Raw genomic sequence first — 16,144 nt, forward strand, 5'->3', positions numbered from 1 at the left:
ATTTTTATCCCCCCACTTTTGTTATGCATGGGTGGTCCAGGGAATCAAACCCACAACCTTGGCATTGTAAGCACCATATTCTACCAACTGAGCTACAGAGGACATAGACGTTTGCACATAGATGTGGACTGTATCGTTCTAACTAGGGATATATCAATACTTCAGAGAGTCAATGCCTCAGCAACAGTGACTGAACACTGCCTGGGGAGGGTGACATGGCCTAAAAAGGAGTCTGCGGCCCAGATATGATACTGTGCTGTACCTCCTCAGCCACCATAGTTCATCCTCCACTGCCTCAGGGAGAGGATATAATTAGATTTTGCCATCAGGCCATTTCATCTCAGGATATGAAAATGCTGTATGATCTTCGGAAAAGGTCACGTCTAATAGTGTTCAGAGAGGGACCATGTTTCATAGACAGCAGTATGGATTTATCAGAAAATGGGTAAAGAAAGAAAGAAAATGAAGACATTGCCTTAGACAAAGCCCTTCTCCCTATGTGGTCGCACTGTCCCCTCTTGTGCACAGTTAGAATATAATTGGACAAGTCATTAAATGAGTCACATTAACTAAATAGCTGCTCCCACTCTAATCCATATATCATGGGCAGAGCTAAAGACTCTCCATCTAAATGACTTCATAAGGAGTTAAATATGCTGACATCTTAGCATTAGCTGGCAGGAGTCTGATTAATCTCTTAACTCCAATTAATCATTGAGAATCTTTAAAAGCAAATGATTCGGGCCTTAAATGGGCTTTCTGGAATGGGTATTGTGCATACTTTCATTTTTAAACCCTAATGTGACTAATACGGTCAGCCTTTACGTGTTTGTTCTTCTTTGGTCCATTATCCCCATAGGCCTTAATGTATGTATCGCTGTTAGAGTCGGCCATATTGTGTTACTAATTGGTTGGGTTTACATGCTGAATCAGCACTGAAGTGTCTTGTTACATGATGGCTGAAGTCTACTCATCTCTACACTGCCTGAAAGAAGGCATCTGTCTGGCATTGTGTATGGCCGCAAGTCTGTGTGTGTGTGTATAGTGTTAAATTAATAAATTGTAATTTACCGCGGTTACCTGCAGTGCCCGTGTCTCTTCCTCTGCAGCAGAGGCGTGATACGAGAGGACCTGAGAATGACACACACAAACACACGCACACACACACAGCGACTGTTATCCTTAAAGTCAACACGATCGCTCTGACAGACTATACAAATAAAAAACGGATTTCACATTTTGGTAGCTGACACTTTCACAGATTTCCTCCCCATGAGATGTTTCTGACCTTCTCAGACAGACAGCTCTGCCAGCCAGCCAACCCCCCCCCCCCACACACACACACAGAATCTCACTACATCCTTCAAACCCAAGTCCCATCCATCCCTATCAGAGGCCTGTCATTGATAATTGGGGCAGAAAAACTGAGAAATCGTCCGACAGCTAGAAGAGGTCAGTCTTCGTGACGGCTACAGCGGCGCTGGAGAATGGGCTGAAGTGGTGGCTGCTGGGTAACGGCGGGGCAAGTGTCAGCTGCAGCCGAGAGGGAACGTCACCGGGGAGCCCTGACAGTGACAGCTCCAAAATAGAACAGTCAGGGAGAGGACAGGAGAAGGGGAGGACCGGAGGAGAGGAGGGGATACATACGTCATCGAGGGCTGAAGAGGTCTAGGATAGAGGTGGAGTTACGCTAGTTCTGTTTTAACGTGGGGAAGACTAGCCAGTTTTTCCTAATGGCAACCATCGATGTTACTCTCGATCCATCATGTTTAATGTCTCCATATTGTAGTTGCCTATAGAGGCACTGAGCTAGCATTATTATCATGAACCATTAGGATGTAAAACTCCAAACTGACCTGAGACCTGTGTCTCTTACCTCCAGTGTGACCTCCTGTTTGGCCATGGCTCTTTCCACTGTTTCATACATCTGAGTGTTCTGTATACCCAGGCCACAGAAGATGGCGAAGGCCTCCAGGAACTGTTCATCGTTTCGGTTGAAGGACTTCACCTTCCCCGATGCCTCATCCATCTTGTTCACCAACTGACACACACCTTGAGACCCGACATAGGGGGAAATGTTTGACACATATCAGGACGTTAATGACACATACACATGCACACACACACACCAGACAAAACATTGTACTGACACACACTCCAGACACTTAGAGGACAAAACTTTAGTTTGCTTCTCATTTTCAATATTCAATAGTTTGCTGTGAGGGACCTCTTGTCTGAAACTAAAAGCTCCATCTACTCCATGACTAATAGTCCCATAAATGTTTGTTGACAGCAAAGTTCCAATGAATAAAACACCTGCCCTCTCCTCAGCCTGGAGACCTAATTACTAATCACATCATAGGAACGTGTCATCGCCAACACTCTGATCCTTCCCAATTACCTTCAGCTGCCCTTTCTCCTACACATCCTGCTTGACATTATAGGTGGCTTAACTAATGCAAAGACATTAGTCACATGTTTTAATTTTAGTCATTTAGCAGAGGCTCTTATCCAGAGTGACTTACATTAGGGAAAATGTGATATTGCTTCAATAATGTCAGTGTCAGAGCTACTAAGAACATAGAATGTCCAAGTTTGAATCAATAAATGAATTCTAAGGAAATTAAGTTGAGAAGGGTAATTATGGTAATAAATGATATATTAAAGTCTAGGGGCAGTAGGTTGTCTTTTGATCTGAGTGTCTCCTGGACTCTTCAGGCAGTTGTTGGAGAGGCTAAAGGGGCCTGTTCTGTTTGATCACTGGGGAGTGGGGGGACATACATTATGGTTACACCACTGCCCAGCTAATTAATTTATCTATTTGTGCCTTTATTCATTCATGCAATTCAAATCTCTTTTACAAGAAATACCTGTTTAGGTCTTGTAATGGTCTCAGCTAATGATGTTTGGTTATAATGTAAATGATAATTATGCTAATGCGAAGGAATGTTTTAATGAATGAGAGGGAAGATTCTTGGCTGCGACTAATGAATGAGGATACAATAGGGCAATATCTGTAAACACAAACCATATGGAGGGAAAAGGAGAGAGAGAGAGAGAGACACAGACAGAGAGAGAGAGAGAGAGAGACAGACAGACAGACAGACAGACAGAGAGAGAGAGATAGAGAGAGAGAGACACACACAGACAGACAGAGAGAGAGAGAGACACACACAGACAGAGAGAGAGAGAGAGAGAGACACACAGACAGAGAGAGAGAGAGAGAGAGAGAGAGAGAGAGAGAGAGAGAGAGAGAGAGAGAGACAGACAGACAGACAAGGTACCTATGACTTTATCCTTCTTCCCATTCCTGATAGGAGTACAGAGCAAACTCTTGATCTGGTTACTGGGGTGTTCTGGGTTCTCACTCTGAAAGAAAACAAAGAATCATGACATGAGGCGCTGGACCCAAAAACAAGATGGCCGACATAGGATGAACATTCTGGAACAGATCATGTTCAGTACTGACCGTCCAGGGAAAGCGTTGGTCTTTGGTGACGTCAGAGATGTTCAGAGGCTCCATGGTGTTCTTCACGTACTGGGCATACATGTAGTTTATCTGACTCACGTCACAGTCCCTGTGGGGAACACAACATTGAAATACTTGTTTTATTAGACTGTTGACAACTTCTACATGATGTACACATAAACACCCCAAACATCCTTAGCGTATGACTGCTCTGTTCAGTTGGGTGGATCTCATCACATTGCCATTGCATTGATTGTATTGCATTGTACTGTTTTCTAAGCTTCAGTGAATAAGCATGTGAATAAGCCAGTGCTCTTCCTGATATGACGACTGGTGAGGCAGAACACTGGACTCTAGCCAGTGCTGAAGGCTCCATACCTGGACTTAAGAACATCTTGGCTGATTGTCAGACTGAACGGACTATGATTAAGCTTGAGCATGCCTGTCAAGGCACAATGATCGTTTCTATTATCTCAACTGATGCCAGTACAAACAGAAACATGCACAGCTAACACATTCATATACTGTATAGTATCCCAGTTGTACTACTGCATATGTCTTTAACGACAAGCTCTAACTGCAGCAGCAAAGCTGTGGCACGTTTGGAGAAGATGGCCAAAAGACCTTTGTTGCTTCGCTATGCACCAGCCCGGCGTGACAGGGGTGAGTGATATGTCTTTATTTGATCAACTCAGGGTAGGATTAAGGTTAAGGATTAAGAATCGTATGCAGTGAATTTGAAGTTTAAAAAACGTAAACTCTTCTCAAATATGGTTCGCAGTCGCACACTGTTACTCTGATGTGTGTGTGAGAGTGATTGTGACTGTGTGTTGACCATCCTTATTAAAACGATCACATCTGAGCCCTCGTTTAGCTACATTAGCCGTGATTAGATGGCACTAGAAACTAATGAGAGAGAATGTGATGGAATTGGCTGGAATGGTGCTGGATGGGACAGCGTGTGTGTGTGTGTGTGTGTGTGTGTGTGTGTGAGTGAGATCACAGGTTAACAGCAGGGGATGGATTCCACCTCCACTAGAATATTCCAGTACACAGGACACAAAGTAAAGCAGAGAAGACCTCATCTAAAAAAGAATCCTTGGACGTACAGTCTTTTGGCTAATTATCACAAGCTGGCCTCAACTCAACTTTTATATTAGGAACATCGAACCTAAAAAGGAAACTGTGACTATACATTGAAACTTAATTTCAATATAAAAGGTACAATTAATCTTCCAATCAAACAAATAACCCAGGAATTTGGAGGATCGATCAATCAATCAATCAAACAAGCAAACAAACACTACTAGAGATAATTGTACCAAATCAGCTTCAATGAGTAATAGGATTGCATCAATTCAGAACAGGACTGAATTTCCTCTCTGTGACACTCCTCTACTCCATGCTGTGTAGCTTCGGCCTCCTTCGCCCAGGGCTAATGTCAAGTGTGTGTGTGTGTGTGTGTGTGTGTGTGTGCCCGCGTGCGTGCGTTCCTAAAAAGCCTCCCACCGACAGTTGACCACGGAGTCAAAGCTAACATCCTGTAGTTAGCTGTATCCCATTTGGCATTGGCCCCACGTGAATGGAGTGCTACAAATGACTGCCTCTTCAGACAGGAGTGGTCCTACAGTATACACAGAACATCCTATTTAGCCCATTAGAAGATATAAACAGAGTAGAAAGCGTTTGGGTCAGCCGAGCCAGAATGTAAAAGAATGAGACCCAATGGGGGGAAAGGCAACCGCGTCTGCTTCACCTCACTTCTGTCCCCCTGAAAGTCTCTCTGTCTCTTGCCTGAGAGCATGCCCTCGCTTTCTGTCTTTCTCAATTTCTCTATGTCTCTCTCTCTAGGACAAGTGCACACACTCTCAGACAGACAGACACACGCAACACACACACACACAGACACCACACACACACACACACACACACACACACCATCCCACTACCCACGCTCCCACCCATATACAATCCTATTGTAAATGGCTGTGAGATGTGAGTTAGTGAGGTGGTGATAGAGATTGAAGTGAACAGTAGGCACTCCGCTGCCTGGCTGGAGGGCTCTGAGACGTACCAGAACAAATCACAAATCTCCCCCCAGGATCAGGCTAAAGGGATTTACCTCCCCTCCACATTTAAATGTAAGGCTTATTTATTTTCCCCTGGCAGAGGACGAACAGCTAACCGCTCTCTCTCCCCCTGTCATCTCATCCTCCCTCTCCGTCTGTCTTTTCTCCCCCGTTAGAGAGATCTGATAAGCTCACCACCCCCTAATCCAGATTTTTTGGATGCTTTGTTGGTAGTTTGTGATGTATGAGCACACAACAGCTTGTGTGGTATGAACCCAATTGGAGCGCGAACCCATTACTTTTAGGTGATTGTGATCTACTGCTTACGGTCCCTACAGCACAGTTCCCTGTGCCAACCAGACAGAAAAAATTGCCAATTTCTGTTCCATATAGTCTGCAACCATATAATCTATAGATATAACATTGCTAGCTATAACATATACATACTATTGCCATTTTATTCTTGCAACCAAGAGCGGTTTAGATAAAAATAAGACAAATCGTATTTCACCTTAACTGAGTTCTATTGAGTTTAATTCAATTGAGTTCCAAGTCATTAGCCCCAGATCTTGGAGAGCATGTAGAAAGAAGACATGAAGTTGAAGGGTTGTTCACTGATTGTAAAAGACAACACTTGACTTGCCATCTCCCACATAGACCCCCCCATTGAATTCCCTCTATTGGACTCTGTAGCGTTGCTTATTGAAACATGAACCTTAGCTACCCACATGTGCAACCAATACAGCCTGTCAGGCAGCATGACTAGCGCATAGATCTCGGCTGAGTCTTTGGCTTCCGACTTCAAAACAGCCGTGTCTGTGCATGACGTGTACTCGTTAGGCCGATCTCTGAAAGCCTTCCAAAGGGAAAGACAAATCTCCCTTCATCGTAATAGGTTGCTCCTAAACAGATTGTGATGGAAGAGCTGTCCAATGAGTCTTAAAAGGGGTTCTTAGGTACCTTTTCAGCGTTCTTATATCAGACCAGAAGTACTCCTCTAACAGGGATAGGGTCGTAGCTCGTGATCTGATGTCAAGGCTCTTGCCAACGGGATGATGCAGGATTTTTCTTGAAACGTAAGAGATCTCAGAGGACCTTGAGTCAGCTCTGTTAAAGTCAGAGAGGTCTCGACTAAACATCATAGCTAGGGCCAGGAGCATTTCCTGACCATATGACCTTTCACCTGACACGGAAAAACTCCTGGCCCTACCCGCATCCCGCATCCCGCTACCCACGCTCCCACCCATATACAATCCTATTGTAAATGGCTGTGAGATGTGAGTTAGTGAGGTGGTGATAGAGATTGAAGTGAACAGTAGGCACTCCGCTGCCTGGCTGGAGGGCTCTGAGACGTACCAGAACAAATCACAAATCTCCCCCCAGGATCAGGCTAAAGGGATTTACCTCCCCTCCACATTTCAATGTAAGGCTTATTTATTTTCCCCTGGCAGAGGTCGAGCAGCTAACAGCTCTCACTCCCCTCCTCATCTTGTCCTCCCTCTCATTCTACCTCTCCGTCTCTCTTTTCTCCCCCCATTAGAGAGAGCTGATAAGCTCACCCCCCATTCCAGATCTTTGGGATGCTCTCTTTCTCTGCCCCCCTCTCTCAAAGGCCTACTTTTTAAAATTTAATTTTACCTTTATTTAACTAGGCAAGTCAGTTAAGAACAAATACTTATTTACAACGACAGCCTACACCGGCCAAACCCAGACGACGCTGGGCCAATTGTTCGCCGCCCTATGGGACTCCCAATCACGGCCGGTTGTGATACAGCCTGGAATCGAACCAGGTGGTCTGTAGTGACGCCTCAAGCACTGAGATGCAGTGCCTTAGACCGCTGCGCCACTCGGGAGGGTTGTAGGGATGGCAGTGCCTCAATTATATCAGGAGCCCCTACAAAGACAATCACTCAATACTTACAGTACACTCAACTCAGTAGAGATTACGATTGAGAATTAGTATTTTTCTTTAATTCAAAGCACTTTACATTGTATGGCGTAACTCCCAGCCTTCTGTCATCAGAGTAATATCACCCACCAGCCATATATCTCATATTAGACGGTATTGGGAGGAACAACCCGTTTCAAATTAGTCATGTTTAACAGTTAGCGGTTATCACCTTACCTTTTGGGGACGTCCATGGCCTCTCCCAGCTCCTCGTATTCCATGTGAAACACGCTGGAGAAGGAGTTCTGGAACACAGAACCACCACAGCGGTTATTTACCTTACAGCGGCCATTACTGACAGAGGGAGAGTAGGGAGAGAGAGACATGCCAGCCCAGCGGGCGCTGTGGCTTAGCTAATGCTATTAGTCTCCAGTGACAGTACACACAAATTCAGCATAGCATAGACCTCAGAGAGAGAGAGAGAGAGAGAGAGAGAATGTGTGTGTGTGTGTGTGTGTGTGTGTGTGTGTGTGTATCATGACGTGTGTGTGAGAGTTTTCATTCAGGACATATCAGGTTCCCCGCTCCTATCCAAACGGTAATAATTGAGGCACTGCCATCCCTACAACCCTCTCTCTGCCCGCTCCCAAATAAGAGAGGGAAGTTGATATATTACACATCAGGCCTTGCCAGAAGCTGAGTTTATTACAGCATTCCAGGACTCACGGTTACTCCCTTATAGGGACTTGTTTTCAACCTGCACTCCCCTAGCAAAGGATCCTTTTTCCATGTTTAAGAGCTGGGAGGGTGAGACAGGATGTTTGGATTCTGAGTAAGTCATTCACATGACATTGAGGGGGAGAAGTCGTGTTCGTTCGGGGGGAAAAGAAAGATCGCCTTCACTTTCTATCACGGGGTGTCATTAGTAAACTACGTTTACGCTTTTATCCTGTCAGGGAACGTTTACACCAAGTCCTATAGGTTTACTCTATGGCTTTTGTCTTAGACGTAGGGGTATATACATCCAACTATATCAGCAGAGTGTTCAGCTCAATTTTATACAGTCCCGTGTAGCTCAGTTGGTAGAGCATGGCGTTTGCAACGCCAGGGTTGTGGGTTCAATTCCCACGGATAAGAGCGTCTGCTAAATGACTAAAATGTAAATGTGAAAATAGCAACAGCACAGGGGACCTTTAACGAGATATGTCATGCACAGTTTTGTTTTTAATGTCTCGTTATGTGTCGGACCCCAGTAAGACTAGCTGTCGCCATTGGCGATCCTAATATACTGAACAAAAATATAAAATATATAAAGATTTTGCTGAGTTACAGTTCATATAAGGAAATCAGTCAATTGAAATAAATTAATTAGGCCCTAATAGATGGCTTTCACATTACTGGGCAGGGGCCCACCCACTTGGGAGCCAGGCCAACCCACTTCCCGCAGGTGAAGGAGCTGGATGTGGAGGTCCTGGGTTGGCGTGGTTACATGTGGTCTGCGGTTCTGAGGCAGGTTGGTACTGCCAAATTCTGTAAAACGACGTTGGAGGCAGCTTATGGTAGAGAAATGAACATTCAATTCTCTGGCAACAGCTCAGTTGGACATTCCTGCAGTCAGCATGCCAGTTGCACGCTCCAGACAAAACTGCACATTTTAGAGTGGCCTTTTATTGTCTCCTCCACAAGGTGCACCTGTGTAATGATCATGCTGTTTAATCAGCTTCTTGATATGCCACACATGTCAGGTGGATGCAGTGGTCTAAGGCACTGCATCGCAGTGCTAGCTGTGCCACTAGAGATCCTGGTTCGAATCCAGGCTCTGCCGTAGCCGGCCGCGACCGGGAGACCCATGGGGCGGCGCACAATTGGCCCAGCGTCGTCCAGGGTAGGGGAGGGAATGGCCGGCAGGGATGTAGCTCAGTTGGTAGAGCATGGCGTTTGCAACGCCAGGGTTGTGGGTATGAAAATAAAAAAATAATGTATGCACTCACTAACTGTAAGTCGCTCTGGATAAGAGCGTCTGCTAAATTACTAAAATGTAAATGTAAAAATTATCTTGACAAAGGCTAAAATGCTCACTAACAGGGATGTAAACAATTCCGTGCACAAAATTTGAGAGAAATAAGCTTTTTGTGCGTATGTACCATTTCTGGAATCTTTTATTTCAGCTCATGAAACATGGGACCAGCACTTTACATGTTGCGTTTATAATTTTGTTCAGTGTAAATAAAAAATGTCTGTAATTGTTTGGCATAATAACTAATCCAGGTTGTTTATAAAGTTCCATGTCAGGCAGACGAATCCCAGTCGCCTTATCTGGCCTGGTTGGTTATACATATCACATCTGATACAGCTCTCGGTTGGGTTCAAGTCAGTGTCCGACCCAAAACAACATTGAGATGTATCTTTTTTAAAGAGGAGAGTTTTAACGGCAGGAGAGCATTCTGACCTCTCGTCGGGTGAGCCACATGTCGGATCGTATCAGATATCACGTAAAACCACCCCAGCGTCGCCACTTCTACAGCTCAGTGGATAATGTTTACAACTTCCGTAGACAAGTCACAGAACTTAGTTAATGAGGTTTCGGAGCTCTGACTTGGCAAACGATTCGGAGGCTTGTTTAAAGGCTTGCTTTGTCATTTACTGGACTTAGCTTGTAGAGTGGAGTTTACACAGAGGGACATTGTATGTCTTTGTTGAGTTTGTGCAAACCTTTACATTGACATAAGCATATGGGCTTGTCATACAGATATACACTAAAAGCTTCCAAACTCCTATTTCTAGAAAAGGTATAGCTCTTCTAAGAAGTAATGTCTCTACAGTGAAAAAAGCCATATATTATTCATGGCAAATTCTTGGGAAATGCATCCCTTCGTTGTTAGTATAAATGACAAGTGTTACTTTAACCCTTTACACTCATGGGAAATGGCCTATATGGATAAGGCTAAATTGAAATGTGTTTCTTACAGAATAAATATGAAAAACATATGCATAAGCATGGTAGCAATTGAAAGAGAACAGTCCCCTGTAGCTCAGTTGGTAGAGCATGGCGCTTGCAACGCCAGGGTTGTGGGGTCGTTTCCCATGGGGGGCCAGTATGAAAATGTATGCACTCACTAACTGTAAATCGCTCTGGATAAGAGCGTCTGCTAAATGACTAAAATGTAAAACAGTTCACCTGACACAAGATGGAATTTTACAGTACACGGTTGATTGTATGTGCATTTTACATTTACTGTACTTTTCACCGCATTTATTGATAACGAAATCTGAAAATACTCATGATACATTCAGTAACATGAACATGTTGATGTTTACACGATCCAAAAATGGCCCATCATAAATCGAAATCTGGGTCAGGTGGGCATCATTTGAAAGCTTGTTCTATCGCCAACATGATCTTACAGTGTTAGGGCAATTCAGGGAAACGGATCGCAATTTTGGTGTGCATAGAAAGGAGGCATGAGTGCATTGAGGTGTGTGTTCTGCTGCAAACTTCTTCACAATACACAAACATAGGCTCATTCTGTTCAGAACAACCCAGGGTATGACGCCACGCCATCTAGTAACTGTACATCAAAGATAGTGATCATAAACGTTGACACTGTATATGACACAAGTTTTAGGATATGGAAATGTGAAGTGCTCATTTGGACTCACGGGTGTTTGGCTTGCTTGTATGACATCAAAGATGTATTTATTATAATCCTCAACGTCTCATCACTCGAAATACATAGAGCCCAATTAGCAGGTGGGATGGGGGCAACTTCTTGTTGCGTGCGGTGCTCAAGTTCAGAACAGCTGTCAGTCAAAACCCATACAGAGCTGTGAAGTGGAGACCCTGAGCTCTGATGTCATGTATAGCATGTTACTGTGCAGCCACTGCGTTCTAATTTAGGCGTTTATTAGAGAGAGAGAGAGAGGGGCAAAGGTAGAGAGAGAGAGAGAGAGAGAGAGAGAGAGAGAGCGAGAGAGAGCGAGAGAGAGAGAGCGAGAGAGAGAGCGAAAGAGAGAGAGGCAAAGGGAGAGAGAGAGAGAGAGAGAGAGAGAGCGAGAGAGAGCGAGAGAGAGAGAGCGAGAGAGAGAGAGAGAGAGAGAGAGAGAGACAGAGAGCGAGAGAGAGAGCGAAAGAGAGAGAGGCAAAGGGAGAGAGAGAGAGAGAGAGAGAGAGAGCGAGAGAGAGCGAGAGAGAGAGAGCGAGAGCGAGAGAGAGCGAGAGAGAGAGAGAGAGAGAGAGAGAGAGAGAGAGAGAGAGAGCGAGAGAGAGAGAGAGAGACAGAGAGCGAGAGAGAGAGCGAAAGAGAGAGAGGCAAAGGGAGAGAGAGAGAGAGAGAGAGAGAGAGCGAGAGAGAGCGAGAGAGAGAGAGCGAGAGAGGCAAAGGGAGAGAGAGAGAGGAGAACCAGCTGGCCTGGCAATGAGCAACACACACACACAGTAACCTGGACGGCTCCCTATTTGAGGCAGTTGTTTGGGCCAGTTGCTGCAGTACTAATGAAGCTACAGTGATAAAACAACCTTTATAGCCCAAGCTCTAATCTTTGACCAACAATACATGTATCTACTGTTCCATCCTCCCTGAAGGCTTGTGTCAGTGTCCTTTCTGGGCTTATTTAGATAAGACAACCCTCACAACCCTCATAAAACCAAATAACAACTGAAGGATGATCCGTGTTGCCTATGCTATTAATATCGACTGTTTATGGACATAAGCATTATAGCCTAAATACAGTACATGGACTTAGGAAGTATGTCTGTTTTTGATCACAGACTCATATCTTTGTCAGTTATCAATAACAATGACAGCTGCCTGTGAAATGTTACTCTAACAGTAATTAAGAGTAGGTCTGCTTCTAACTACCGTGGAAGATGGATGGCTCTGATGATTTCTGCTCGTTTGCTGGGTAAATATTATGGAGTTAGCGTCTTGGCCAAGGTGTGCTGTGCAGTTGCAGTTGTTTGTTTTACTTGCACCCAAACACATGTCTGCAGCAAAAGTACACAGCACAAACATGGGTATGCATACACACACGCACATAAACACACGCATACATACACACACACAAAACACACAGAGTAGGCGCATCGAGATTGATTAACTTTGACCAGAGGGCCACTCTTATTTCAGTGGCATTGGACAAGTCCCTTTCTCCCCTTGTGATTGTGAAGTTGACTCATTTCGGCAAAAACACATTCCGCCTTGGACAGAAAAGCTTCTAGGTCCCTTCAGTAAACTCTGTCCTTTCTCCCTCACAGAAAACGTATAAGCTCTGGGCTTAGCGTCTAGCATTCTCCTCTCCGGCTTGCTCACTGCAATAAATCACACTCCTTGTCATAGCTAAACGTCCATATTTCAATGTAGTGAGCGTGGGAGGGGGGGGGGGGGTGTAAGTGGAGGGAAAGGGAGTGTGTGTGTGTGTGTGTGTGTGAGAAAGGGGAGTGGGGGTATGTGGGTGTTTGTTTGTGCAAGCATGGGTGGGTGTGAATGTTGGCGTGTGTGCGTTTGTGTGCTTCTCAAAAAGCATTATGATTGCCTGCTTGGCAGGTGTAAATTAGGGGGTGATTCAATGAGTGAGGATGTGCCTCTACCTGTGGATCTGTTCTAAAAGACAGTCGTTTCAGTATAAGTCCATGTAGATGCTCTCCTCTCTCCCACCCAGCTACAGACACCCAACACTGGGCTTCTTCAGAGCGAAGAGGTGCTGGTGGATGGATGTCTTTTTTACCACCCTGTGTGTGTGTGTGCTTGCATGCGTCCAAGTGTGTGTGTATGTGTGTGTACGTTCATTCGTGCACGCTTGCGTGTATTCCGGTGTTTGTGTAACAGGGTAGAGGGTAGGGTAGATTAAGACAGGCAGATAGTGGTACAGTAGCTTTCCATAGCCACCAACAGTCACATTACTCTATGTACTAGTTTCCATAGCCACCAACAGTCATATTACTCTATGTACTAGTTTCCATAGCCACCAACAGTCATATTACTCTATGTACTAGTTTCCATAGCCACCAACAGTCATATTACTCTATGTACTAGTTTCCATAGCCACTAACAGTCACATTACTCTATGTAGTAGTTTCCATAGCCACCAACAGTCATATTACTCTATGTACTAGTTTCCATAGCCACTAACAGTCACATTACTCTATGTACTAGTTTCCATAGCCACCAACAGTCATATTACTCTATGTACTAGTTTCCATAGCCACCAACAGTCATATTACTCTATGTACTAGTTTCCATAGCCACCAGCAGTCACATTACTCTATGTACTAGTTTCCATAGCCGCCAGCAGTCATATTACTCTATGTACTAGTTTCCATAGCCACCAACAGTCATATTACTCTATGTACTAGTTTCCATAGCCACCAACAGTCATATTACTCTATGTACTAGTTTCCATAGCCACCAACAGTCATATTACTCTATGTACTAGTTTCCATAGCCACCAACAGTCATATTACTCTATGTACTAGTTTCCATAGCCACCAACAGTCATATTACTCTATGTACTAGTTTCCATAGCCACCAACAGTCATATTACTCTATGTACTAGTTTCCATAGCCACCAACAGTCATATTACCCTATGTACTAGTTTCCATAGCCACCAACAGTCACATTAGTCTATGCACTAGTTTCCATAGCCACTAACAGTCATATTACCCTATGTACTAGTTTCCATAGCCACCAACAGTCACATTACTCTATGTACTAGTTTCCATAGCCGCCAGCAGTCATATTACTCTATGTACTAGTTTCCATAGCCACTAACAGTCACATTACTCTATGTACTAGTTTCCATAGCCACCAACAGTCATATTACTCTATGTACTAGTTTCCATAGCCACCAACAGTCATATTACTCTATGTACTAGTTTCCATAGCCACCAACAGTCACATTACTCTATGTACTAGTTTCCATAGCCGCCAGCAGTCATATTACTCTATGTACTAGTTTCCATAACCACCAACAGTCACATTACTCTATGTACTAGTTTCCATAGCCGCCAGCAGTCACATTACTCTATGCACTAGTTTCCATAGCCACTAACAGTCATATTACTCTATGTACTAGTTTCCATAGCCACCAACAGTCACATTACTCTAGGCACTAGTTTCCATAGCCACCAACAGTCATATTACTCTATGTACTAGTTTCCATAGCCACCAACAGTCACATTACTCTATGTACTAGTTTCCATAGCCGCCAGCAGTCATATTACTCTATGTACTAGTTTCCATAGCCACTAACAGTCATATTACTCTATGTACTAGTTTCCATAGCCACCAACAGTCATATTACTCTATGTACTAGTTTCCATAGCCACCAGCAGTCACATTAGTCTATGCACTAGTTTCCATAGCCACCAACTGTCATATTACTCTATGTACTAGTTTCCATAGCCACCAACAGTCATATTACTCTATGTACTAGTTTCCATAGCCACCAGCAGTCACATTAGTCTATGTACTAGTTTCCATAGCCGCCAGCAGTCATATTACTCTATGTACTAGTTTCCATAGCCACCAGCAGTCACATTAGTCTATGTACTAGTTTCCATAGCCGCCAGCAGTCATATTACTCTATGTACTAGTTTCCATAGCCACCAACAGTCAAATTACTCTATGTACTAGTTTCCATAGCCACTAACAGTCATATTACTCTATGTACTAGTTTCCATAGCCACCAACAGTCATATTACTCTATGCACTAGTTTCCATAGCCGCCAGCAGTCATATTACTCTATGTACTAGTTTCCATAGCCACCAGCAGTCACATTACTCTATGCACTAGTTTACATAGCCACCAACAGTCATATTACCCTATGTACTAGTTTCCATAGCCACCAACAGTCACATTACTCTATGCACTAGTTTCCATAGCCACCAACAGTCATATTACCCTATGTACTAGTTTCCATAGCCGCCAGCAGTCATATTACTCTATGTACTAGTTTCCATAGCCACCAACAGTCATATTACTCTATGTACTAGTTTCCATAGCCACCAGCAGTCACATTACTCTATGCACTAGTTTACATAGCCACCAACAGTCATATTACCCTATGTACTAGTTTCCATAGCCACCAATAGTCACATTACTCTATGCACTAGTTTCCATAGCCACTAACAGTCACATTACTCTATGTACTAGTTCCCATAGCCGCCAGCAGTCATATTACTCTATGCACTAGTTTCCATAGCCACCAACAGTCACATTACTCGATGCACTAGTTTCCATAGCCACCAACAGTCATATTACTCTATGTACTAGTTCCCATAGCCGCCAGCAGTCATATTACTCTATGCACTAGTTTCCATAGCCACCAACAGTCACATTACTCGATGCACTAGTTTCCATAGCCACCAACAGTCATATTACCCTATGTACTAGTTTCCATAGCCACCAACAGTCACATTACTCTATGTACTAGTTTCCATAGCCACTAACAGTCACATTACTCTATGTACTAGTTTCCATAGCCACCAACAGTCACATTACTCTATGTACTAGTTTCCATAGCCACTAACAGTCATATTACCCTATGTACTAGTTTCCATAGCCACTAACAGTCACATTACTCTATGTACTAGTTTCCATAGCCACCAACAGTCACATTACTCTATGTACTAGTTTCCATAGCCACCAACAGTCATATTACTCTATGTACTAGTTTCCATGGCTACCAGCAGTCACATTAGTCTATGTACTAGTTTCCA

General features: G+C 44.0%; 1 protein-coding gene across 2 annotated transcripts in view; it reads right to left on the reverse strand.

Annotated features, from left to right (window-relative positions):
* The window catches only part of pde5ab (phosphodiesterase 5A, cGMP-specific, b), a 55,866-nt gene that overhangs the window by 11,245 nt on the left and 28,477 nt on the right, over window positions 1-16,144 (reverse strand). Inside the window, exons 8-12 of one of the 2 annotated variants that reach the window (XM_084156194.1) lie at window positions 7,664-7,731; window positions 3,470-3,578; window positions 3,285-3,369; window positions 1,877-2,052; window positions 1,081-1,131 (exon numbers count right to left, since the gene is read on the reverse strand). In XM_084156194.1, coding sequence (XP_084012320.1) covers window positions 1,081-1,131; window positions 1,877-2,052; window positions 3,285-3,369; window positions 3,470-3,578; window positions 7,664-7,731 — 489 coding nt within the window. Of the gene's footprint in view, window positions 1-1,071; window positions 1,132-1,876; window positions 2,053-3,284; window positions 3,370-3,469; window positions 3,579-7,663; window positions 7,732-16,144 lie in introns of both variants that reach the window. The other variant, XM_084156193.1, reaches the window with a different exon arrangement.

This window comes from Coregonus lavaretus (genome assembly GCF_964263955.1).
Source record: "Coregonus lavaretus genome assembly, chromosome: 39".
Taxonomy (NCBI): domain Eukaryota; kingdom Metazoa; phylum Chordata; class Actinopteri; order Salmoniformes; family Salmonidae; genus Coregonus; species Coregonus lavaretus.